Source organism: Danio rerio, chromosome 16 (assembly GCF_049306965.1).
Source record: "Danio rerio strain Tuebingen ecotype United States chromosome 16, GRCz12tu, whole genome shotgun sequence".
NCBI lineage: Eukaryota > Metazoa > Chordata > Actinopteri > Cypriniformes > Danionidae > Danio > Danio rerio.
Genome location: NC_133191.1, coordinates 50,799,563 through 50,827,500, shown reverse-complemented (window position 1 = coordinate 50,827,500; position 27,938 = coordinate 50,799,563). Strand labels below are relative to the sequence as shown.

The 27,938-nt window shown below is 36.1% G+C and overlaps 2 protein-coding genes across 9 annotated transcripts in view; one reads left to right on the top strand and one right to left on the bottom strand.

Annotated features, from left to right (window-relative positions):
* Window positions 1–6,725, top strand: part of LOC101886607 (uncharacterized) — a 98,793-nt gene extending 92,068 nt beyond the window's left edge. For 5 of the 7 annotated variants that reach the window (XM_073926732.1, XM_073926738.1, XM_073926734.1 and 2 more), the window contains 2 exons: window positions 735–954; window positions 6,064–6,725. In XM_073926732.1, coding sequence (XP_073782833.1) covers window positions 735–954; window positions 6,064–6,247 — 404 coding nt within the window. In that variant the 3' untranslated portion in view covers window positions 6,248–6,725. Of the gene's footprint in view, window positions 1–734; window positions 960–6,063 lie in introns of all 7 variants that reach the window. The other 2 variants (XM_073926736.1, XM_073926739.1) reach the window with 1 other exon arrangement.
* A 12,569-nt stretch (window positions 6,726–19,294) lies between these two features.
* Window positions 19,295–26,165, bottom strand: LOC101886504 (uncharacterized). Of its 2 annotated transcripts, XR_012392523.1 has the most exons (3): window positions 26,045–26,165; window positions 19,446–25,953; window positions 19,295–19,354 (listed from the first exon to the last, which is right to left on the bottom strand). XR_012392523.1 is itself a non-coding variant. In XM_017351557.3 (2 exons), exon 2 carries the CDS (start codon window positions 25,707–25,709, stop codon window positions 19,770–19,772), a length of 5,940 nt encoding a protein of 1,979 aa, XP_017207046.1. In that variant the 5' UTR covers window positions 25,710–25,953; window positions 26,045–26,165; the 3' UTR covers window positions 19,295–19,769. The 2 variants fall into 2 exon arrangements, 1 of the variants encoding a protein (XP_017207046.1); XM_017351557.3 differs by having other exon boundaries at window positions 19,295–25,953.
* Between the last annotated feature and the right edge of the window lie 1,773 nt (window positions 26,166–27,938).

The window sequence follows — 27,938 nt, the reverse complement described above, 5'->3', positions numbered from 1 at the left end:
TAAAAAATTATTAATTCTCATATTGAGAATGAAGTGATGCATATTGCTCAGGAGTGAGTTTTTCACAGACCTCAACAGAGCGTAAAAATCTGATCTTAATTTTGTATTTTATATTGAATTCGAGTAAGATGATTGGCTGGGCCATTCTACAGCTTGATTTTCTTTGAAAGCATTCGAGAGTTTCCTTGGCTGTGTTTTGAATCATTGTCTTGCTGAAATGTCCACTTCATCTTCATCATCCTGCTAATGTAGATGTTGGACTAAAGCGGCTAATATTAATTTACAATGAGGAAGGGCAGAGGGTTGCTGAAGAACTACTGAGAGATTTCAGCTGCTGTCTGGGCTTTCCCTGCCTTTCTACACCTCCCTTTATTCATGTGTTCAATCATTTTTCCCTGTGTCATTTCATTTCATTAAACAAAACTTAATTTGTAAATTAATTAGATTTGTTTTCTTTCTATATGTGGGTTTGTTGGTTATGAACATCCGGTGAAATTTCAAATCAACAAAAAGAAAAATGGTGACGTTTTCAGTACTTTTCTCCGCTGTATGTATATAAAATGTTGTTTTACATTGACTCATTTAATTATTTCAAATGTTGCTAATGTTTGTATGCTCAGTATTTGTCATGGTGACAGATATTTTTGGTGCATAAAAAAAAACACAATGCCAAGATCGTACTGGTCCGAAAACCTTTAATAACTCCATAAATCATTATGTGCTTCTCTTTGTAGTGCAGGCCAACCCAGAGCCAAGGACACCTTGCCATGGCAAAACAAATGGAGAGACAACTGTGTCCCTGAGGTCAGAACAGGTGCTGCGGGACCGGCCAGAGTCCACCGGGACAGCTGTTCTATTCCTGTCCGGAAAAGAGCCGGATCTGCTCAGAGCAATGACAGATGGACACGAACACCAGCATGGAGAGAAACCTTCAAACAACATCAAAGAGCTTACGTACTGTACTTACTATTATATTTTGGGGCATTTGTACTACAGTTATATTTGAACTCAAAGTACCAGTTAGATTTACACATGACCTCAAAACCAGTCAGTTTGACATGTAATATATATATGATATATATGACAAAGTCAGTGTTAGGCAAGCTGCTTGAAAAATGTAGTGAGCTGAGCTATTAGCTACTCTACCTAAAATGTAGCTTAACTACACTAAAAGCTACCCTATGGGAAATGTAGTAAGCTAAGCTAAAAGCTACTTGGCAAAAGCTAAAACGAAGCTTAAGCTATTTTTACAATTTTAATTTTTAAATCGAAGCAACTTTAATCTAAGTCAATCATATCTTAGAGATAAATAAAACTGTCAATGAAACATATGAGGCATAATAGTTCAGTTATTTACTGTAAATGATATGCTGTACTAAACAGAAACAAATTATAGCATATAACAGCAAAACCAAAAAAACAATACAACCTGGAGTTACACACTAAAATACCATAGTAATTTATAGTAAAGGGAAATATTTAGGAATGAGCATTATATTGCATATTTATATTTACAACTCTTCATTAATGAATTACACTACATGATGTATTAACTGTCATGAGCTAATAGTAATTACAAATACCAGTACTTACCACTTTACCACGACCGTGATATATATACATACATACATACATACATATAAAGTTTAAGTGAGAATTATTAGCTCTTCTGAATTGTTAGACTGCTTGTTTATTTTTTCCCCAATTTCTGTTTAACGGAGAGAATTTTTTTAAAACACTATTAAAACTATTAATCATAATAGTTTTAATAACTCATTTCTAGTAACTGATTTAATTTATCTTTGTCATGATGACAGTAAATAATATTTGACTAGCTATTTTTCAAGACACTTCTATACAGCTTAAAGTGACATTTAAAGGGTTAATTAGGTTAACTAGGCAGGTTAGGGTAATTAGGCAAGTTATTGTATAACGATGGTTTGTTCTGTAGATTATCGAGAAAAAATACAGCTTAAAGGGGCTAATAATTTTGTCCTTAAAATGGTGTTTAGAAAATTAAAAACTGCTTTTATCTAGTTGAAATAAGACAAATAAGACTTTCTCCAGAATAAAAAATATTATCAGACATACTGTGAAAACTTCCTTAATCTGTTAAACATCCTTATATATATATATATGTATGTATGCATGTGTGTGTATATATATATATATATATATATATATATATATATATATATATATATATATATATATATATATATATATATATATATATATATATATATATATGTATGTATGTATGTATATATATATGTATGTATGTATGTATATATATATGTATGTATATGTATATATATATATATATATATATATATATATATATATATATATATATATATATATATATATATATATATATATATATATATATATATATATATATATATATGTATGTATATATATGTATGTATATATATATATATATATATATATATATATATATATATATATATATATATATATATATATATATGTATGTATGTATATATATATATATATATATATATATATATATATATATATGTATGTATATATATATATATATATATATATATATATATATATGTATGTATATATATATATATATATATATATATATATATATATATATATATATATATATATGTATGTATGTATATGTATATATATATATATATATATATATATATATATATATATATATATATATATATATATATGTATGTATATATATATGTATGTATATATATATATATATATATATATATATATATATATGTATGTATATATATATATATATGTATGTATATGTATGTATATATATATATATATATATATATATGTATGTATATATATATATATGTATGTATATATATATATATATATATATATATATATATATATAAACTTAAACTATTTATTTCACTTGAAACTATTGTGTAGTTTAACAAAAAATATAGTACGTACTTTAAATTACTAATGTATTTTTGAGCACAGCATCAGGATTAACATTATTGCATCTTAACATATACTGCTCGAGGTATAGTCATGAGGAATCATGCTTCAGAAATAACTCCTCTCTCCTACTCATCAAGCAATCCTCATTTCCATCAAGCAAATTTCTTGTGTTAGCCTAATTGGTTTGCGACATCACCGACCGGAATGAGAGGTGGCAGTAAAGCACCAAAAAGTTTGTTGTCGACCACCGTAAAACGGGTAGATAAAGAAATCATCATTCTTGCCATCATATGGATTAACTTTCATCGGCTAAATATCGATTTCACAGCTCAGTGAATGTCGGTGCCGTCGCTTATTGATACATGATTGGTCAAATGTAGCTTGTGGGGACGCTACTGCGCTACTTGACTAAAAAAAAAAAAAGCTTCGCTACTGAATAGCTATTTGATTTAGAAAGTTGCGACACTACCATTACACTACTGAGAAATGTAGTTAAGCTAGTAGCGTCACTACTTGTAGCGACGCTACTGCCTAACACTGGACAAAATTGAATAAATTGATTGATGCTCAGCCTTTTATTGATGTGTGGTTTGTTGGAATAGGACAATATTTGGCCGAGATGCAACTATTTGAATATCTAAAATATCTGAAGGTGCTAAAAAAACTAAATACTTATATGAAGTGATTAGCAGTGCACTAATAATCAAAAAAGATTGCGATCTCGATTCGACCCTTCACACGATCTTAATCCAGCATTTCTATGATTCAGCCAATCATATTTTCAAGTTCAGGAGAGAAGCATTAAGGCGGCCTCACAAGTCTTTACATTTTTTTTTTTACATGGGTTGACAACGTGGACCCCTCCAAATGGTGTTGAAAGCATCACATACTGTACTTATAAGGTATTTCACCCAATATTGTCATTACTGTCTCAATGTGTTGATTTATTCACAGCCGTGAAATTACATGCGAGCTGATGCACTGTTTGTTTACTACCAAGAGTATGTGTGCCTGCCCACAAATGTGTCTGCTGTAGTGAACAGAATAACAGGTAATAAAGTTGTAAATAACGTTCAGTTTGTTGCACAGAGCAATCGTTAGGGAGCTGTGTGGGAAGAATGATTTTCATTTATGTTTTTTTCTCAGACTGTCGTCATGTCAACACTCGGCAGTAAAAAGTGAAACCAAAACCGAGCATATTTAAATGATCATCACATTATAACATTTACAACATGTTAAAATTTCGACAATCACTTTATATATTTTTTCTTTTATAGCGAACACAAAGTGTTGTACATAAGAATAAATGTTTAACAGTGTCAGTATAACTACCCCAGTCTATATAATTTTGAATATAATGCAAGAGAAAATCTGATAATGACAAATATATGTATATATACAGATATGGCTACTGAGAACACGCATTTCTGCATGTGCAATACTGCAATTTGTCAACCGCAGTCACACTCAATACTGCGGCTGTAAAAGCCGCCTTTTCATAAAAAAAAAAAAAAAACCTTTCTGTGCTTTACGCAATAGCCACCAGGTGGCGCAAGGAACGACCGCTTTTCCATTGACTTACAGGCAGTTGTCATACAGTACGTGTTTATTAAATATTAAATACTTCCTAAATATTGCAATTAAAAAAATTAAAACAAGACTAATTTTTAAAATACTAATTTATTACATCATATATCATTAGTAAAAATAGCAATCTGTTAAAGTTTTAAAGTAAACGAATTGTAGCCTACTTTAATTTATTAGACAAAAAACAAACTGGCCAGCACATTCTTCAGTCACAATTTGGCCATTTCAATAAAAAAATATAATTTCAATATTATAATAATAATAATAATAATAATAATAATACAATAATAATTCATTCTTCAATTTTTTTACTAGCCTCTTTGGTAAAAAAAAAAAGCACATTTAAAAATTGCTGGAAATCAGCAATAGCCAAAATATATTCAAATTAATTTAATATGGTCCACTTCTGGTGCTTCACACCTTTTCATTGCTCATTTTTATTTCAGAAATAAGGTCCAAGTCTAAGATTTAGTTACCTATAATATGTTTTCTTTGTTTAAGAACAATACAGTAGTGAAAGAAGACTTCTCTTACATCAGATTATAGTCCCACTGAAGCAACAGCCGGCAAATGATTCTGTTTGGTCTTAAAGCCTTATTCGATGGACTATTTTCATTATTTATGTATATAGTTTACTGTAGTAAAAGCTAAAGTATACTATGGTAATTCCTATTAGTTCATAATAGTTACTAATGATATTACATTATGTAGTGTAATTTAATAATAAAGAGTTGTAAATATATATGCAATATAATGCTCATTCCTAAATATTTCCCTTTACTATAAATTACTAGAGTATTTTAAATGTGTAACACCTGATTTTGTTGGATTTTTAGTTTTTGCTGTTAGATGCTATAATTGTTTTCTGTTAAATGTAAAAAAGTACAGCATATTAATTGCAGTAAATAACTGAACTGAAAAATTCTGCTTCATATGTTTCATTGACAGTTCTATTGATCACTAAGATATGACTGACTTGGATTTAAGTTGCTTCGATTTAAAGATTAAAATTGCAAAAATAGCTTAGACGTATTTTTTATTGCAAATGCCACAAAATACACCCTGCTCAACTAACTAACATTTAGATTTTGTAACAACAGTAAGCTTTTTTTTGTTTTTGTCAAGGTTTGGTTTTGTTGTGGCTGTGGCTTAAAATTAAATTAATATAATCTTAATTCAAGTGATGAAAGATTTAGAAATTCTAACAGTAAACAGAGCTAGGCTACTGTAAGGTCACACCTGCTTGGTATAAATGCTTGAAAATGATTTAGTTATAATGAAAATATCCATTTTGAAAATATCCATTAGAAACTTAAAAGTAATCAGATGTAATCAGTTACTGTATTTTTATAAAGTAATTGAAAAGTTACACTGCTTATTGTATTTTAAATGGGGTAATTTGTAATCTGTAATCTATTCTTTTCTAAAATAACCTCCATAACACTGTAAATATTTGAATTCTTTTAAAATCAGCTTGTGTTTTGCTTCTAATAGTGTTTTGCTGTCCTTTGCAAACAGATTTATTCACTCCGATGGGCAATTTCCACACGCACAGACTCGTGGAAAAACACGGCGAATCATGCAGCTGCAACACCCCGCGCCAATTAACATGACTGCGACCTCACACATCCGGGTCAGTGCACCCGACCGGGCCAACAAAGCCAGAGCCGGTCCCAGAATGCGAGTTCCCAATTACCCTTGAGTGAGATCCACACAACATAATGCTGCAGGTGAGAAGTTGGATAGGGCTTCTGTGAGGCACTGGCACAGACACAATCAAGCTCTGTGGCACCGGCTTCAAATCGCTGCGTGTCTGCGATGAAAAACGCTGAGGGCACAAGACAAAACAGTACACAGACTAATGAATTCGGTGCATGTGTAATTTATGATGAGCAGACGGGCCCCTCGATTCTCTCTGGTGTTCAACTTCATGCTACAATTGCAATTAATTACGCTTTTGAAAGCCAGTTATCAAGACGCAAAGGCTAAGATGGCATTTGAGGGCATTCGAAGTGTCAAAACCCGATGGTAAAAATGTATAAAAATAAGGTTTGGTTAGTTAACTTTTAGGTATTTTGCCTTTTTGGTTATCGTCTATCATGTAATCTGTTATAGTGTGAATGCAAATTGTCTGCAAATTCAAAGATCTAAGTGTCAATAAAATAAGTTCTGTGAGTAAATTAAGGTAAATTGGTTTTTAGTCTTTGGTAGTCATTTCTGCGGCACCAGGGGAGGAGTGGGGAATTGGTGCCTTGCTTAAGAGACTTGGGGCCCTATCATACACCCAGCGCAAAAAGGTGCAAGATGTGTTTGGTGCTATTTGTTGCTATTTTCAGACCAGCACAACAGTAATTTTCATGTTTTGCGCAACCTTGTTTAAATAGCAAATCCATTTGTGCCACTTGTGGACTATAATGACATATTGACTATTATATTAAACCAAGTATATAAGTAAATTGGTAAAAATTTGGGTCACATTTCACTGTTTTAACAAACCAACATAGGTTCATTCTGAAATGTAGCCCTATATATACGTTTCTGGAGATCTCGAATTATTTAGCCAGAGGCAGGGGCGGATTGGCCATCTGGCATTTCTGGCAAATGCCAGACGGGCCGGACCATTTTTTAAATGTGGGCCGGTCAGTTTCTTTAAAAAAAAAAAAAAAAATTGTATGTATTGTTTTTACATGCAGGCAGCTTTTATCTTTTTCAATATGTGAATATGATGATGATGATGATGATGATAATAGTAATAATAATTTTAAGAAGTTAAGCATTTGGCCCAATCGACAATGGTCAGCTGGTTTCAAGATGGGCCAACCTAATCAGAGGTTACGTGGACGTAATCAAAATCTAGCAAGAATGTCAAACAAACAGTAAGTGCAACACAAGCTAATTGTCAGAGATGGACCGCAAAAAAGGAAAGGCGGTGCCCAAAAGCTCAGGGAAAACAAAAAAAAATGGCTCAAAAATCAGACTCTGCCGAATGCAAAAAAATAACTGATATATTTTCGAAAGGGGGCAACGCATTGGCGCAGTGGGTAGCGCTGTCGCCTCACCGCTAGAAGGTCGCTTGTTCGAACCTCAGCTGGGTCAATTGGTGTTTCTGTGTGGAGTTTCTATCTTCTTTTCTCTTTCCCCTACAAGTCCAAAGACATGCACTTTAGGTAAACTTGGTTGGCTAAATTGTCCGTAGTGTATGTGTTTCCTAAAACATATGCTTGATAAGTTGGTGGTTCGTTCCGCTGTGGCGAGCCCAGATTAATAAAGGGACTAAGTCGAAAAGAAAAGGAATAAATGAAATGAATGCATGTATAATTTTCTTATAAATGGGTTGTTTTTGTTTTAGTCACATTAAATGTTTAAATAATTATTACATTTGGTACTGTTTATATAATTTCCCCATCTACACTAATGTAAGTAGTTAATGTGCATGTCTGTGTGTGGGGCTGTGTTGGTGTGGTAATGTGGCCTGGTGTGGCTACAGTGCCAGGTCAGATTTTTTTGTTCCAGTCCGCCCCTGGCCAGAGGTTTCATTTCATTCTTAAAATTAACGCTACAGGGCGGTATGATGCCGTCTCGTTTTGCGCTTATCAGCTGACCGCTTACCTCCGTGTGGACGGCTCGTCTACTGTTACCAGATGTGTTAAGGCGCAATGTTGACACGTTGCTATTACTGAAATAGACAGCTCCATTGACCAACTGAAAGCTGAATCAAAACCAGTATGATAACAAGCTAACGACTCTTTAAAGATGATTCTGTTTTTCAAATGAATCATTTAGGTTAAAACACATGAGCTGAAAAATTCTGAATCAGCATTCATTGAATGACTGAGTCAGATTCATTTGTGTTTAACTGTCACGTGTCTACATCAGTAGAGTACAGCACTCATAGCCACGAAGTGTTTGGTAAAATGGAAAAGTTTTTAAAACTAAAGGTGTCGCAGACTTCTGATACATCTTCAGATCAAACCAAATCTAAAAAGGAGCCATATAGAAAATATGATCAGTCCTACCTCGATCTTAGTTATTGCCGGCAGAGGTCCAGAGGGTGAGGAAATCTTGCTTTGTCTTTTATGCTTAGAAACCCTTAAAACTTAAACGACACCTGACAACGAAACATTCTGAATATGTCAGCAAAGGTTGATCATGTTATCTTCTAAAAAAAGAAGAGTATCTTTGTCAACAAAAAATGATCACGGTTACAGCCAGCATCCCACAAAAGGCACTTCGAGCCTCATTTTGTGCATATCGAATCGCAAAATCCAAAAAGCCACACACCGTATATTTTGACTGCTTTGAATGGATACATTTTTTTTGTTACCCATTTTTCCATATTAAAATATTATGGTGATATTATATTATGGTGAAATATTTGGGAACCCCTGCTGTAGACAATCAAAAATAAATATTGCTTTAGGGAGTTAATAATGTTGACCTTATATTGGATTAAAAAAAATAAATAAAATTTATTCTAGCCGGAATAAAACAAATAAGACTTTCTCCAGAAGAAAAAATATTATCAGACATACTGTGAAAAATTCCTTACTCTGTTCAACATCATTAGGGAATACAAATTCAGTAATAATTCTGACTTCAATTGTAAATGTATAACAGCAGCACCATTGGTATCTGTGTGATGTATGCTGACAGAAAACAGTCAGTTTTATGGTGTATTTAATCCTGATATCCTCTGATCCCTCAATTTTTAGTGAACTATTCCTTTAAAAATCAGTTAATTGATCAAACATGCAGATCGTAACTGCTCACAGCATACAGTGGCAGATGTGATCAATTGTCGAAATGAAGTGTGGAGAACACATGATAGGAAATTTGCCTAAAGGCCACAAGGACCGAACGCTGTATCTCATCTCAACTCGTTCCCGTTCTCTTAACAGTTCAATGGCATGTCATCTGTGCAACAATTACCCTGCCCTTACTGTACAGAACGACTCGATAGAATATGACTGTGATCTAATGTAGATCCATCAGTGCTGGTGTCACTGCGGCTCTACACAAAGTTCAGCAATCAATGTGCAGCTCTGCAGAGGCCATGCACTGTTTATTTGTCAAGTGCAGGCCTGTATGTGAGGATTTGTGCATGCAAAAGTCATCAAAAGTTGGCTAAAACGCAACACTACAGTCATTTATGAAGTTATCCACTGTAAGTAATCCGTACAAGACAAACACTGAGATCACATCGATTCTGGGATGCACATGAAATCTGGCATTCAAAACTTTGGAAAGACACTAAATTAAACCTGAATTTAAATATTTTATATTTTAAAAGAAGTTTTAGGTGTTTCAAATAAAACTATTATTATTATTATTATTATTATTATTATTAGTATTAGTATTATATATAAATTAGATAATTTATCATTTTTAAAATATATATTTTAATTAGTGTTACCAGTGGCACTAAATCAGTTTTTAAGCTAATAATAAATAAGTATATATATATATATATATATATATATATATATATATATATATATATATATATATATATATATATATATATATATATATATATATATGCTATTTTTTATAATATTTTCATATTATAAACACTAGAAGTACTAATTATCTGTTTATTAAAAAAACAATTAATTAATTAATTTAAGTAGATTTAGTACAAAATGCAAAATCGATCATTTAGATTATAAATAATATAATAATATTGCATTTAAAAAATGTCTTAAGAAAATAATTGGTATCAGTATTAATTGGTATTAATTTAGTCGAATTAATACTATTACAATTTAAAAATGATTTGTTTAGATAGTTTATTGTAAAATTATTGTTAAAAAACAAAGAATCTGTTTATATTTTTATATGGTCGGAGGGGTCCAATTTGAAATTGAAAAATTTATTCAAAGATAATTCCTTGGATTTACTCAATTTTTTACATTAAGTGGTTGTAAACAATTTATTTGTGTTGAATTTAAACAAACAAATTAAGTTGAACATTATGTGTTTGTTTAAATTCAACACATAAATTGTTTGCATCAGTTCTGCATGCAACACTTTTTTCAGTGTTGCATGAACACACACACACACACACACACACACAGACACTCAGTTGAAGTCAAAATTATTAGCCGCCATGTTTAATTTTTTTCCTAATATCTGTTTTACGGAGAAGAGATTTTTTCAACACATTTCTAAACATGATTGTTTAAGTAACTCATCTCTAATAACTGATTTATTTTATCTTTGTCTTTATTTTTATTTTTATCTTTTAACTATGATGACAGTAAATAACATTTTACTAGATATTTTTCAAGACACTTCTATACAGCTTAAAGTGCCATTTAAAGGCTTAGGTTAATTAGGTTAACTAGGCAGGTTAGGGTAATTAGGCAAGGTTTAAGCTGAAGGAAAATTAACGATTGAATGAATATTACTATAAGTATTTTAAAATTTATTTAGCTAGTTTATTGTAAAAGTACTGTTAAAAAAGGAGAGAAAAAATATATAATTTAGAAAATTTATTAAAATAGTATTTATTGAAACAAATATTTTGTGTTTATTTAAAAGTAGCCAATTAGGTCTACAAAATGTGTGTTATTAGATTGCGTAGAATCAATCTAAATCTGTTAAAATTGATAACTATTAGATCAAAACTATTCAGTTTAACCTGTTAAAAGATATGATTATAATATAAGTATATCTAGCTGTAGAAAAAGCAGTTAGTCTTCTTCTATATGAGATTGGCTTACTTAATATTCGGGGACAAAATTGATGCAGCTCCCCACTCCACACAATAGATGAATGAAAAAGAAGCATTTAAAACGCTTTGGATTTATTCATATATAAAAATATTTTTTTTAAATTTAAAATTACTTATTGGTTGCATTTATGTTTAACTAACAATTATCAATCATATAAATTTAATTAGTTATGTTATAAGTATGTAATGGGTGGCACGGTGGCTCAGTAGTTAGCACTGTCACCTCACAGAAAGAAGGTTGCTGGTTCGAGTCCCGGCTGGGTCAGTTGGCATTTCTGTGTGGATGTTTGCATGTTCTCCCCGTGTAGGCGTGGGTTTCTTCCGGGTGCTCTGGTTTCCCCCACAGTCCAAAGACATGTGCTATAGGTGAATTGAATAAACTAAAATTGTCTGCAGTGTATGAATGTGTGTGTGAATGAGTGTGTATAGTTGTCTCCAGTATTGCATTTGCTGCTGAAAGGGCGTCCGCTGTGTAAAACATATGCTGGAATAGTTGGCGGTTCATTCTGCTGAGGTGACCTCAATAAAGACTAAACCGACGGATAATGAAAAGTATCTAATCCAAATGAATGGAAATGGTATGTTAGGATGGATATTAGGCCTAAATATTTTTGAGTGTATGGTGTGTGTTTGTGTGCACATGCATGTATTTATATAGTAATTATGTGTAGTATTATTTTAGCTGTTTTAATCAAAAGTCAGCAGATAGTCAAGTTAATTCTCTTTGTGGGTCTTCAGGTTTTGGCTCATGTCAGCTGCCATTACAGCAAAAATGGGGACACATTAAATGCAAATAAATAATGAATGTCATGAATTTTTCAGTCCGACTTCTGAATTTAACGTCCCACTCTAATGATATGCTATTTAATTAAAAACACCTTTTAATGCAAAAGAAATGCTTTTAAATAAACCAAAGCATTTTCATGCACAAATGGACCCCAGCACATTTGAATCAAGAGGAAAACGCTCTTAAACCTCCCCACGCCACTCTTTGTGCTAATGGCACATCCAGATTCTGGGTAACATTGACAGACCTTAAGGCCATGTGATGATGACTTTCTAGGTCAAATGGTGCCTAAAGCCAAGACAGCCAGAAAGGAGGGGGGTCGAGAGAAACTGAGGGAAGCCAAAACGGGGGGGAGAACGAGCACAAAGTGGAAACAGACGTGCCTAAAAATAAACCATCTGAAATATTTAACTTACTGACCCAGAAACTGCATCACTGTAATCATATCTGTGCTCCAGCAGAGGGGTCGGCAACACCGAGAGCATGATATCATTAATGTGGAGTATGGAAATCATAATGAAACGGGAAGAAGAAAAGCCCCCAGGGAAATACGCCGGCAAACACGCAGCCAAGAAAAACCCTGCGAATCCGGGACGCTTTAATCGCTTTGTCCACTCTTATAGAATTGACCAGGATCAGTGAACTTTTAATGCAAAGTGTGTCACTGGGCATCAGTTCAGAATGTGACTCATAAAGCCTTAGAGTGAACCCAAATAAACAACTGAGCTAATGGAGAACAAAAAACACACAGCCTTTCTAGAAAAGACTGGAGCTGTCTCAGATCATGATTTAGGTTTTTTATTTTTTTATTAGACTTTCTTTAAAGGAAATAAATAAATTGGTGGTATACCATGCATCCGGAAAGTATTCATAGTGCTTCACTTTTTTCACACTTTTTTTTATGTTACAGCCTTATTCCAAAATGGATTAAATTCATTAATTTTCTCAAAATTCTACACACAATACCCCATAATGACAATGTGAAAACCTGAAAAATCACATGTACAGAAGTATTCACAGCCTTTGCCGTGAAGATCTAAATTAAGCTCAGGTACATTCTGTTTCCACTGATCATTGATTGGAGTTCACCTGTGGTAAATTCAGTTGATTGGACATGATTTGAAAAGGCATACACCTGTCTATATAAGGTCCCAGGGTTGACAGTGCATGTCAAAGCACAAACCAATAAAGGATAAATCACGATATTCACACGTAAATAGTCGTTTGAATATTTGAGTTTACTCGCTTTATTTGTTCGTCAAACCCCGCTTCATTCGCGCATCAAATTCACTTCAGAACAGACCCGCGTGATGGGCAGGGCTTCTGTCTGCCCGGTGACTCTAGCTTCATAGCTAAATGCTAACATGGATTTTATTGAGAAAATAACTGTTTATGTGCTTTATGAAGGCTGAAAAACAGCGTCGATACGTTTAGGGCCGTGTCTGAGTCCACTAGATTCTTTCAGAGGTGCATCCAGCTCTGTGAGCTTTTAAACTCCCCCAGAAACTTAACCTGGATGATGAAGGCTTTCAGCGGTGCTTCTGACTGAGCCCAGCCCAGTTTGATGACCTTTTTGTCGATGTTGGCTGGAGGCTTTCCCCCCGGACACCAACAACAGGTGTACGTCACAATCATGCCCCCACAAGAGCAAGCTCCTTATTGGTTAACGAGGGGTGAATGTCCGCTGAAGTTCAGACTTTCGAATTTGAGCAATTTGCGCGAAACGCGCGTCAAACGTGCAAAATGCTTAATTCGCGCCTATAGCGCCGCACAATTCGCGTCATTTGCGTGTATCGTGCCGCAGGATGTCTATTCACATGTTTGCATTGACTTAACATGTAAATCACTCGCGCTTGATGCGCATTCCGCGTCTGGTGTGCACGCCATACATCAGACCATAAGAAACCAAATTCTCTGGTCTGATGAGACTAAATTTGAACTCTTTGGGGAAAACCAGGCACCGCTCATCACCAGGCTAATAACACCCCTACAGTGAAGTATGGTGGTGGCAGCATCATGCTGTGGGGATGTTTTTCAGCAGCAGGAACTGGAAGACTAGTCAGGATAGAGGGAGAGATAAAAGCAGCAATGTACAGAGACATCCTGAATGAAAACCTGCTCCATCTGATTCATTTTCAAGCAGGACAATGACCCAAAGCACACTGCCAAAATATTAATGGGGTGGCTTCACAACAACTCGGTGAATGTCCCTGAGTGGCCCAGCCAGAGCCCAGACCTAAATGTTATTGAACATCTTTGGAGAGATCTGAAAATGGCTGTACACTGTCACTTCCTAGCCAACCTGATAGAGCTTGAGAGGTACTGCAAAGAGGAATGGGCAAAATTTCCAAAGACAGGTGTGCCAAGCTTGTGGCATCATATTCAAAAAGACTTGAGGCTGTAATCACTGCCAAAGGTGCATCAACAAAGTATTGAGCAAAGGCTGTGAATTTTTTTATTTTGAAATTTTGCAATTTTTCACACAAATATAAATGTATTATCTTACTATTTCTAAAAATGTTTGATGACTTATTAAATATTATTTTAATAAATGTATCTGTTTTGTTCAACTGCACCAAAATATAGGACCTATATTCACTAAAAAATGGATCAAAATGTTGATTTTCAAAATGGGGTGTACTCTTTCAAGAATAAATCTAGCTTAAAGGAAAACATCAAAGTTGTTTGCTTAATTTCATGCAATGACAAACGTTTTTGACTTTCTTCTGTGGAACACAAAACAAACAGTTCAGCAAATTTTCCATGATGCTCTTTTTTATACAATGGGATCATTAAATACAACGTAAAAAGAAGATAAACGCACTGTAAATAAAAACCCCTAATAAATAAGAGACTAAGCCGAAGGAAAATTATTGAATGAGTGAATGGAAATAACCACATTATTGTTGGCTGTTGTACATGTAAACATAGTCAAAGTTCTGAATCATTACACAAATAAAAGAAGATATTGAAAGCAGCACTCTTGAATCCTCATTTCAGAATCTAAAACATCAAATTTGGGGTGAAGGTTTACAAATCATTCCATTTCTTTCGGGTGGGTAATAATAAAATGCTTGCACTTCGGTGTAATCACTATTTGAGAGTTGCCCTGGGGCACCATCAATATTGATGCCCCGTGGCTTAACTGGGTTTTTGCAGGGACTTTCTCCCACATCAATATTGATGCCACTGCCACATATCCTCGTCAGCCCCTTTTTACATTTTTATAGCAGCTATAGGAAGGGTGGACGACTTTGTTAGGATGGCTAGGAGTTTTGGTGTTGCTGGAGGAATTGATTTTAGTCACACTCATTAGTTTTAATGGGATTATGATTGGCCAGGGTTTTGATTCCAGGCTTTGGAAAATGGGTTTTATTTTCAAATAATAAAAAAGTAAAGAGTTTTTTTTTTTTTTTTTTTTTTGCACTCTTAAACAAGTTTATGTTAGTAAATGAAAAGACTATAACTATTGGTCAAAAACATATTCGCTAACTTAAATAGAAAAATAAAAAAATCACAAAAAATGACTAACTGATACTCAGAAAACAAACTGAAATGAAATAATGATTAGAACAAATGATTGTTTTTAGAATTAAATAGCACTCGTTCTGTTGAAAATCTGATTAGAGTTTTGAGATTCTGTTAAGAGAAACACCTGTAGATACACTTTTACAGACAAGCACATCAGTCAAGGGCATGATTTCTCTATATAAACTTTAAAAAAATGTAATCTAGACATGTTTAACCACATATATTATCTTTAATATAAATATGTTTGTCTTCATTCTTTATCAGCAGATCAGTGAAGATCATAATTACTGTATATAAACATTAATCATGTTCTAACTTTTTTCATTTGCCAAAAAATGTGTACTAGACACACGATCTTTAATATGAAATTTGACTTACTTCTTCATCATTTTCAGTTTTATTTGTTTACCGTTAGCTGCGTTTGTGTGGTCTTGAATTCATGTAAGCTGTGCAAACACTAAACTTCGATTAACACTGGACGTTTTCAGTTAACTCTGGTAAATCAAAAATTTTGACAACTAAAACTGAAACAAAATCTGTTAAAAAAAAAGGAAGAAAAAAATTGAACGCATTGACAAAATAAAAAACTAAACAAAAGCATATGTGTAAAAAATAAAATAAATTGTGCATATGAAGTGAGCCTCATACAGGTAAGTGGGCTTGACAAACCACCTGTAGAAACACTGTTCTCTCTAAAAAAAAAAAAAAAGTAAATAAAAATAATTTTCTGAGCAGAAACAGTTCCTTTGTATAATTAGCACTTCTTATGTATATTCCCTCTTGTTATATCGCTGAATGCCTTGCTGAATGTTAAATGACTCAATGTAAATAAAACCTAAATAGAAAAGTTTACAAAATAAAAACTAAGCTAAAGCAATTGTGTATAAAATAAATTGTGCATTCATGAAGTGAGCCTCATACAGGTGAGAGGGTTTGACAAACCACCTGTAGAAACACTCTTCTCTCTAAAAAATAAATAAGTAAATAAAATCACTTAATTTTCTGAGCACAAACGGTTCCTTTGTATAATTAGCAGTTCTTGTGTGTAATGCCTCTTTCTGTTGAATCGCTGAATGCCTCGCTGCAAGTGTCTACTAAATGTAAATAAAAACTAAATAGAAATGTGTTCACAAAATAGAAACTAAAGCTAACACCGGCAGCTAGCTCTCTGCTACTCTGACATGGTTGCCCATTGAAGCTAAGCAGGGCTGCTCCTGGTCAGTACCTGGATGGGAGACTATATGGGAATGCTAGTTTGCTGCCGGAAGTGGTATTAGTGAGAACCGCGGGGGGCGCACAACCTGTGGACTGTGTGGGTCCTTATCCCTCAGTATATTGCTCAGTAAGCATCATCTTTCGGATAAGACGTTAAACCAGAGTCCCGACTTTCTGTGGTCGTTACAAATCCTGGCATCCTGGCCAAATTTTTCCATCATGGCCTCCTAACCATCCACATATCATAATTGGCTTTATAACTCTCCACCAATCAGCTGGTGTGTGTTGTGCGGTCTTGCGCAATATGGCTTCCGTCGTGTCATTCAGGTGCTGTACACTTTGTGGATTCCCCCCAAAAATGTTTTAAACATTTTGAGTGTCCAGAAAAGCGCTATATAAATGTAAGGAATTATTATTATTATTATTATTATTATTATTAACCATTAATAATAAAAAGAAACTAAAACTAAACTGAAATTTACAGCAATTTTTGTATCAAAATAAAGAATAAAACAGCAATACAGTAATTATAATTGCTCCTAACAAGCAATGGTCCCAAAAAAGCCGCTCCAGTCTTTGTGTGCTTCCGGAAGCGGCCGCAGGGCAGGAGCTACGCTTCAGCAGCTGGCGTCCTGACAGTGAGCCAAAACCGAGAGACCTCGCATGCACAAAGACTGACCTCAATTCAATTTGACGTCTCAACTATTGATCTGGCTGCCCCAAACCCACCCAGAGTCAAAGCGCTTGCCCTTGTGGCCAGTGTTCAAGTTGAAGCGCTCTAGCTGCGGGCCACTTCTGATTCCTCCATCGCTATACTTCACCCAGGCCTCTTGTTAAATCGAGATTGCTTAGAGGTTAAACGTGTGTGACTCAAACGCTGCTCAACAACACCCCATTTGTTGGCTATAGTAGAGTTCGGAGCAATCACTGTCACACGTCTGGGTGATTTATGGGGCATGACAACAGATTTGTCACTAAAACCACAGGCAAAGCGTATAGTGTAAACAATGAAGCTGACTTTTTATCACTTCAAAGATGTAAGCAAGCACCCGCATGGTTGCTTCAGATATGCATGCGATTATATTATAAAAGCCAATATGCATCTGCATTGACATTTAACTCACCCACAGGGCACATGGGGCTGCAGATATGCTTTATATTCACAGTGAGGTGATATTGGGTGATGTTGAGGTGAAGAGGTCACTGTTGGACTGGAGTGACAGTTCTGAAATGAAGGTATAAGTGTTTTTCATACTAGCCGCTCTATAGTGAAACAATCTGGAGACTGCAAGGCCATATGGACGACTTATAATAACCCTGCAAACAGAGGTCAAAAAATTGTGCATTAGTGAATAAGTAAGTAATGGGTATTTATATAGCGCATTTATCATGTATGGCTATACACCCACAGTGCTTTACAAACATGACGGGGGTCTCTCCACACCACCACCAGTGTGCCGCATCCACTTGGATGATGTGACGACAGCCACAGGACAATGGCGCCACACACCAGCTATAGGTGGAGAGACAGTTATGGAGCTAATTCGTTGGATGGGGATGATTAGGAGGCAATGATTGTAAGGTCTGAAGGAGGGAATTTGGCCAGGACACCGGCGTTAGACCCCTACTCTTCACGATAAGTGCCATGGGATTTTGAATGACCACAGAGAGTCACGACCTCGGTTTAACGTCTCATCCGAAATACGGCACCCACTGACAGTTTTGGTGTTGCCTTCACTATACTATGGTATTTGGACTCACAGACAGCAGGTTGAGCGCCCCCTGCTGGCCTCACTAACACCCCTTCCAACAGCAACCTAGTGCGTGAACGGGACATGTGTTCAGTGAGGGCTTGTGTTCAGTGAGCCTAAACCAAACTTTTTGTATTTACTCAGTAGTTATAGGAACTAATTTGTGCACATTACTACATTGTGGATCTGCCACTTCGGAGGCATTGCTTGCTGTAAAAGTTGGGACTTGCTCAACTTTTCAAACGCCGATGGAAGCGTCAGCCGATCAGATCACTGTATGCAAATACACCAGCTCAGACAGTGGCCTATTGCTGACTAATTTCATTGGCTGACTCTGCTATGATGATCGCGTCTGCCCCAACTTCAGACACGCCCTCTGTCAAACGTTGACGCTGAAGCCCCGTGTAAATGGGGTGTAAAGCTGAGAAAAGAAAACGGCAGACAAAGATGATAGGTAAATGAAGCAAATTTTAGCTTAATGTATTTTGTTGTTTTAATACAATGCAGTGTTAGGCCTAATTCAGACTTTTGCGGACCTCTGCCTGCTGTGCACACACCTTATGAAACGGATGAGGCTTTTTGACGTGTTCGGTGTATTGATATACATTAAAACAACAGGGGGCAGTCAAAAAAAAACTGACCATAAAATTAGACAGGATAGAAGTAGGACGTTTCCGGAACTACGTCATATCATTATGTAGCAGACCCCATCCGAATGATGGCCGAAACTTTACTGATGTTTCAAGTTGCTTTATTTACATTCCTTTACACTTGAAATCACCGTAAGAGCTGAGCAAAACAATACAAAAACATACATCAGCATTCTTAGATATCTTCACAAAATATGTATTTCTCACTAACAATATATGATGAAACAAACCTTATGCCTTTTCGGGGGGTTGCTGATTAAACTTGTAAACAGTCCTTTTCAGTACGAGCTCTAGTTAAACTGTTATGAAACGTCCGCTTTACCTTCTGCTCTCTCATTTATTTTCTGCTCTGAAAAACGGAATTCCTTTCAAAATAAAAGTCCCCCACAAATAATAGAAATTAAATGATCTTTAAACATGAAGAAATGCAAGATAACACCTTAAGTCTGTTACACTCCCACCAAATTATCAATGTTCCTCAAACATAACTAATTTCCAATTATAACCCTCTTTGGAAGTGTATAAAGTGCAATAAAGTCCCATTGTAAATGCATTCACTCTGCTTCCAACAACAAGACCAACTTTTGAGCTGGTCTATCTACTATTGAGATTTTATGCATTCTTTCTCCTTTCTTGTTTAATCTCTTGTCGCCAAGTGCTACTTTGGCTTTTCTTACAAGTCCATCCGGGCTCAGAACAGTCTCTATAATCCTCCCTAGTCTCCATTCACTCCTAGGCAATGTTTCTTCTATATCCATGACCACATCACCAATTTGAAGGTTCCTTTTTGGAGCATGCCAGCGTTGCCTTGCAATGATATTGTGTAGATACTCCTTTTTCCATCTGCTCCAAAACTGTTCAGTAAGGTACTGCACACGTCTCCATCTCTTTTTTGTATACATATCCTCTCTAATGAACTTTCCTGGTGGAGGCAATGCTGTGGTGGGCTTCATGGTTATCAGATGATTGGGTGTGAGTGGTTCTAAGCTCTTGGGGTCATTCAGATTGTCAATCGTAAGAGGGCGACTATTGACTACTGCCATGGCTTCGTAAAATACAGTGCGCAATGAGGCATCATTAAGCCTGCCTGCTGAAAGGGTGATGGTAGCATTAAGAACGCTCCGGACAGTTTTGATTTGACGCTCCCATACACCCCCTGCATGACTGGAATGAGGAGCATTCAAAACAAAGTCACATTGTTTGTTTGCAAGAAAAGTTGTGAGGCGTTCTGGATCGAGTTCTTGCAATGCTGAATTCAATTCATTCTTTGCGCCTATGAAATTGGTACCTTGGTCACATTTTATTTGCCTTACTGTGCCTCGAATTGCAATAAAGCATCTCAGACTGTTAATAAATGCATCCGTCGACATGTCTTCTAACATTTCAATATGAATAGCTCTTGAACACAAGCATGTTAGAAGCAGACCGTACCTCTTGTGATGTTTTCTCCCTTCTTTAGTCATGAATGGACCAAAGCAGTCCATGCCACAATACATAAAAGGCGGCGAAGGCTCTACACGTTCTGAGGGGAGATCACTCATCCTCTGGCCTTCAGCAGATCTTCTCATCCTTCTGCAAGTCACACAGTTGAGAATGTAAGATGTGACCACTCTGTTTATTCCAGGTATCCAATAGCCGCATGATCTGATATTATTGATTGTGAAACCCTTGCCTTGATGCTTTACACATTCATGGCAGTGTGCAATAATCAACTTTGTAACATGGTGTTCCTTTGGCAGGATCCATGGATGCTTGAATGCGTGAGTATATGATGAGTGATCTAATCTGCCTCCCACCTTGATTATACCATCTTTGTCTATAAAGGCATCCAGATGATGAAGTTTACTGTGACTTGGAAGTCTTTTTCCTTGACTCAACACTTCAGTCTCTTTCTGATACACTTGCCTTTGTACTCCTTTTAGAATCAAGCATTTTGCATCTTCTTGTTCACTTACGGATGCTGGTGAATTGGTTTTATCTTTCTTAATCCATCTCAGAAGGCGTGCAACAGCTTTGATAGTCTTAGACCAAGATGAGAACTTGGACAATCGGTCTACAAGATCTTTATTTTCCATGGTCTTTGTGTGTAATGTCTGAATTTTCTTTACCTCTGGATCTCCGACTGGGAGGTCTGGCACAACATTTGTGGTTGTTATTTCCTTTTCCCACAAAAATGAGGGCCCAGAGAACCAATTAGATGAAAGCAGCTCATTGATTGTTCTCCCTCTTGAAGCGTTGTCTGCTGGGTTTTCATCTGTTGGGACATACAGCCATTGATTGGGTGTTGTACTTTGACGTATTTTTTGGACTCTATTGGCTACAAATGTGTGGAAACGACGAGCATCGTTATTAATGTAACCCAAAACTACCTTTGAGTCAGTCCAAAAGTATTCGTCGACATCAATGAGGTTAAGCTCTTCTCTGAGTATATTGCTCATACTGACTGATACTACAGCTGCAGTTAGCTCTAACCTGGGTATTGTGATAATCTTTAAAGGAGAAACCCGGGCTTTGCCAATAAGAAAAGAGCAATGAATTTCATCATCCTCATTTATCATCCTCAGATAAGAACATTGACCGTAACCACAGGTACTCGCATCTGAGAAATGATGCATTTCTGTTTTCACTACTTTTCCGAAATCAGCAGGTACATAACATCGTGGTATGTTCACATTTTCTAGATTGACAAGGTCATTTTGCCATCTCTCCCACCGTGGCTTGAGTGCAGGGTAAAGTGTATCATCCCAGCCAGTTCCTTGGCGACACATTTCCTGTAGGATTCTCTTGCCATTGAGAACAAATGGAGCTACAAATCCTAAAGGATCAAATATGGAGGCAACAGTGGATAATATGCCACGACGTGTTGTAGGCTGACCCTTTAATGGAACATGGAATTTGAAACTATCACTCTGTATGTTCCAGTGAATTCCCAGAGCTCTTTCGAGTGGCATTTCATTGAAGGTGAGATCTTTCGTTTCAAAGTTTACAGCACGTTCTGATTCTGGTATGCTTTGCAAAACTGTGTTGTCATTTGATACGAACTTGTGAAGTCGAAGACCACCCTTTGCACACAGTTCCCGTGCTTCCTTTGTCAACTGTATAGCCTTTTCTACTGTTTCTGCACTTGTAACTCCATCATCAACATAAAAATCCCTTGTGATGAACTGAGCGCCTAATGCGTGTGATTGGCTGTACTCATTGGCTAAATATCTTAGCCCATAGTTTGCACAACCGGGCGAAGAGACTGCACCAAATAGATGCACTTTCATTCTGTAATCTTGAAGAACTGAATTTGTGTCTCCATCTTTCCACCATAAGAAGCGCAGATAATCACGATCCTTTTCCTGAACGTGAAATTGGTGAAACATTTTTTCAATGTCACATATCACTGCAATAGGATGCCTTCTGAACCTTACAAGGACTCCCGTGAGGTTGTTTATCATGTCTGGTCCTGATAGTAAATGTTCATTGAGACTTGTACCTTTGAATTTTGCAGAGCAATCGAATACAACCCGTAGCTTATCTGGCTTTTTTGGGTGGTAGATCCCATGGTGAGGTATGTACCATTTTTCACCACTGGTTCCCTCATCATTTACCACTTCTGCATCACCTCTGTCAATAATGTCATTCATGTAAGTGAAGTAGTCTGTTTTGTATTTCTCATTTTTGGAAAACTTCTTGTTCAGATGTTGGAGTCTGATCGATGCAAGTTCTCTGTTGTCCGGCAAGGATGGTCGTTGCTTAAATGGAAGAGGCATTTCATAATGTCCTAGATAATTTTTCTTTATTCCTACTTTAAGTTTGTCTAGGAACATGATGTCCTCTTGAGAGACTGTCTTGTCATCTACTGTGATGTCCTTAAAGTCTGATTCAAGTATACGGACTGCATCCCCAGGTGTCATAGCTGGTATCTCCTTTGTAGCTATCCTTTGACAAAGACTGAACCCTGTTGATTCATTGATACTTGGTATGGAGCAGCCCACAATACTCCACCCTAAATCTGTTAAAATGGCATATGGTTCCTCATTTTTACCTAGTATGACTTGTCTTGGAGCTAGCACTCTAGGGCAGTTATAGCCAAGTAGTAAGCCTACTTCACAATTGAGTAGAGGTGCCATTTCGTCAGCAATTCCTTTCAAGTGACTCCAGTTCATTGCCGTTTTCTGTGTTGGTATGTGATCATAATTAGCTGGAATACACTCCTTTGTGTATACAGGAGGAAGACTGATATGTACTGAGGAACTGTACCCTCTCACTTGAAGATCCGTTACTCGATTGCTTCTAATAATCTCATTGTCTCCCATCATGGTGGTTAGTTTGAGTTTCACTGGGTGACTCTCTACTTGCAGTGTATTACTAATGTCTTCATCAATAAATGTAGTGTCACTCTGTGTATCTAGCAATGCATACACAAGCTGTTCGTTGGATGGATTTTTAACTGAAGACACCCATACTGGTACGATCATCGATGTAATGACTGACTGACTTTCTCTTGTGATATTAAGTGACATGGCATTAGTAGTTTCACTTTCAGTTGCATGCACATTGCTTACCATGGGCAATGGTCGTTCTCTGATTCCGTCCTTGTCATAATTGTAATCATGAAGACATGTGGGATGTCGTAACTTGCATACATCACATGTGTGTCGACGACGACACTCCTTAGCATGGTGGGACGATTTTAAACACCCGTAGCAGAGTTTGTTATCTTTCACATAGGCTCTTCTGTCTTTCAGAGACTTCTCCATGAATTTCAGACACTTATGAAGTTGATGACTGTCATCCTGACACAACATACACTGTGTTTTAGTCACTGTAAACTTTCCTTTGACTGTTGATTGTGTGTCATTGTTTACACTTGTTTGTGTCTTAAAAACAATTGCTTTACTTCTTTTAGTTTCCTTTGACATTCTTCTCTCATAAGGTGACTCACATGAATGAAGAGCATGTAAAGAAGTGATGGGATTACACATAATTTCTGCTTCTGTTGTCATGAAATTGACAAAGTCATGGAAACTTGGAAACTCTTTGTCATCCATAAGGGTTTTTGTGACCTGACGGTTCCATCTGGAAGCTACCCAGTCAGGTAGTTTTTGCACCAGCTTCTGGTTTTCTTCACAGTCATTTAATATTTCCAGACCTTTTACATGTGGTATGGCTTGCAAACATGCATTTAAAAAGTCTGAAAATGTTCTCAAACCTTCTGCGTCTTTGGACTGTATTTTAGGCCACTTAGACAGCTTTTCTCTAAACGCTCTTTGTATAACAAAGGGCTGGCCGTACCTTTTATTAAGCTTGTCCCAAGCGTCTTTGTACGCTTCTTCATCATTTCGATAAAAGGTGCCCTCAAGATACCTATGCGCTGAGCCACTCACATACTTTTTCAAATAATAAAGCTTGTCAGCTGCTGAAATGCCCTTTTTACCTATTAATGACATAAATGATGACTTCCATTCCACAAACTGTATTGGGTCTCCGTTGAACACTGTAGGCTCAGGTAGGGGTAACCTGTTTATGGCTATGCTGTCCTGAACTGCTTGAGCAAGGTGAGACACTTCACTGAGCGATGCTGACTGAAGAACATAAGATTCCTGAAGCTGCCTTTCATTTCTCGGCCCCTGCTTTTCACTTTTTATTGACTGATTTCTTGTTTCCTCCTTTATTTCTTCATCATACGATTTTACTCTGGCACGAGCAACCTCTATATCCTTTTCTACTTGCAAACATTCCAGTTCAAACCTTTGAGTTTCTAACTCTTTTTTAAATTGCTCTTCTATATTTCTTAATTTTTCCTTTTGTTGCCTTTCTGCTTGCATCATCTTGTATTCAGCCTCCTTTGCAGCCAGCTCTGCTGCAGCGTCTGCTCGTTTTCTTGCTGTACGAGAGGATCCAGAATGGCTGTTGACACTCATTAGTGAAGCACTGGAACCAAATATAGAGCGAGCGTAACTGTGTGCTAAAAGTTCACTTAGACGCCCCCTTTCTCTTTCTGCATCATACTCATCATCTACATTTGATATTTTTTCCAACACTATTTTGACAATGTCATTGGTCACAGCATCACATGCATCGATTTTACGTCTTAAGTCAGCAGCAGGAGTAATAAATTCCCTTATATCGATGAAGATTTTCATGATACCATTCCTTTTATCCTCAAGTGAATCAGCGATATCTGCAAGCTGCTTGTCAGATATGTCAGTTTTTAAATCCTGCCTTGCTTTACGAGCATCTAACTTCCATTGTTCATACAATGTAGTTAATTTTTTTTCTTTCTTTCTACATTCCTCTTTTTGATAAGCAAGCATTTTCTCTGTTGGTATACGAGAACGTTCTGAACGTCGAGGGAGTTCTGTGCTCTCTTGTACATGACACTGTTCTTCTGATGTATTTTTGTCTTTTTGTTCAATTGCTCCTTTTATATCTGTTTCCATATTACCTTCATTTTCCATTTGGAGCGGCCTCTCAGATTCTTGGTCATCTTCATCCATTTCCATATTGAACTCGTACCCTTTTACGTCTCAGCTCCGTAGACCATCACGCTCTATGCTGATTATAACTCACTGCAATGCCCTTTCCGTCGTCGCGTTATATCCGTCCGCCTGCGCCTGCCGCGAGGATCTTAATCAGCGAAGGTGAAGCTCTTACTGTAGCAGACCCCATCCGAATGATGGCCGAAACTTTACTGATGTTTCAAGTTGCTTTATTTACATTCCTTTACACTTGAAATCACCGTAAGAGCTGAGCAAAACAATACAAAAACATACATCAGCATTCTTAGATATCTTCACAAAATATGTATTTCTCACTAACAATATATGATGAAACAAACCTTATGCCTTTTCGGGGGGTTGCTGATTAAACTTGTAAACAGTCCTTTTCAGTACGAGCTCTAGTTAAACTGTTATGAAACGTCCGCTTTACCTTCTGCTCTCTCATTTATTTTCTGCTCTGAAAAACGGAATTCCTTTCAAAATAAAAGTCCCCCACAAATAATAGAAATTAAATGATCTTTAAACATGAAGAAATGCAAGATAACACCTTAAGTCTGTTACACATTAATATCATTGAACATTTTTAAAGTAATTATTTTTTATTATTTTTTATAAATTATTTGAATGATTATACAGATTTTTATAACCATTGAAGATATTTTTTTAAAGGGCACATAGTTTACCCCATTTTAATGATTTAATAATAATATTAATGTTCTTCTGGTTGTGTCAGTTAAGGTTCAGTTAAACACACAGTTCAGATGTTTTGGTAACACTTTACAATAAGGTTCATTAGTTAATGCATTTACTAACATGAACTAATCATGAACAACACTTGTACAGCATTTATTAATCATAATTGAACATTTACTAATGCATTATTAACATCCAAGTCCATGCTTGTTAACATTAGTTAATGCACCATGAGTTAACATGAACTAACAATGAACTACTGTATTTATGTTAACTAACGTTAACTAACATGAACAAACACAGTAGTAAATGTATTGTTCATTGTTTGTTCATGTTAGTAAATGCATTAATTAACATTAACTAATGAACCTTATTGTAAAGTGTGACCGATGTTTTTATTATAATGTGGTAAAAAGTGTCATGTTGGGGGCGTGTACACAGCTCACTGTTTTAGAGGCGTGTTGCTTCACATGAAAATTAATATCACAGGGAGCTTCTGTGATGCAACCGGCTGAAGTTTAAGGTAGATGCAATGAAAAGTACACATGCTTGCAAACCTACCAAAAGGTACAAACAATAATTCCAATTAGAGCGATCATGTGGTAAATGTTGATCTTTTGTTGAGCCCAATGAGCCTTACATCTAAAAATAGAGCGAAGGTGTTCCTTTAGTGATATCACTTTGACTCACGCTGAAAATGGCGGACGTGAAACCACAAACTAAGGATATGGGGATGCACCTGTCAATCAATATTGGTGGGCAGGGGCGCCGCACTCCTACGTCAAGTTGCAGTCGATCTAAAAACCGCTCCAATTGGTCCACCGTTAATATGTTGTTAAATTAAAAAAAAAAAAGGACTGTGTGTGTATTCCTCCTTCCCTTAAAAAAAAAAAAACAACCAATAGTAATTTGTTTGGTTGAGCTCAATCGCATATAGCAATAGTGTCTTAAATGGGACGGGACATGTAAGATATCAGAAAGCATTTATTTCATCAGAAGGTTTGATGAAAATCATTTATGTGGAGGTGACAAACTGCAAGTTTTGTATGTTTATATCTTCTAAATGTAAATTTCGTCACTGTTTTGGAGCACATTTCTTATAGATGTGTTCAAGACTAACATACTGATACTAAAGGCTGATCTATACTTCTGGGTCAAGCGCAAGTATGGTCCCACACAGCCTTCATGTGGTCACATAGCCCTCACTGTGGCTGACGCCGATGCTAATGCGCACCTCTCAAAAAATGTAACTACATGTCTTAACGACGCGTAGCGCAAGCTCTGTGATTGCTCGGCTTGGTAGAGGTGACGAGGGTTGGCCGGTGCTGAGAGCGCCTAGCCTGATGGAGTGATTGCTTACAAGTGTCGAGTCCCGTGAAAGAGCTCCAGATGGAAACTTTTGTTATTAGTGTTTACCTTATGACTAAAGTTGTTGCTCGTCCACCGGTTTCCGCCTCTGAATTAACGAGTTTTAGCAACATTAAGGTAGCGTTCAGAAAGAACAGTCCCCCGCAAAGAAACTCAACATAGAGAGGATCA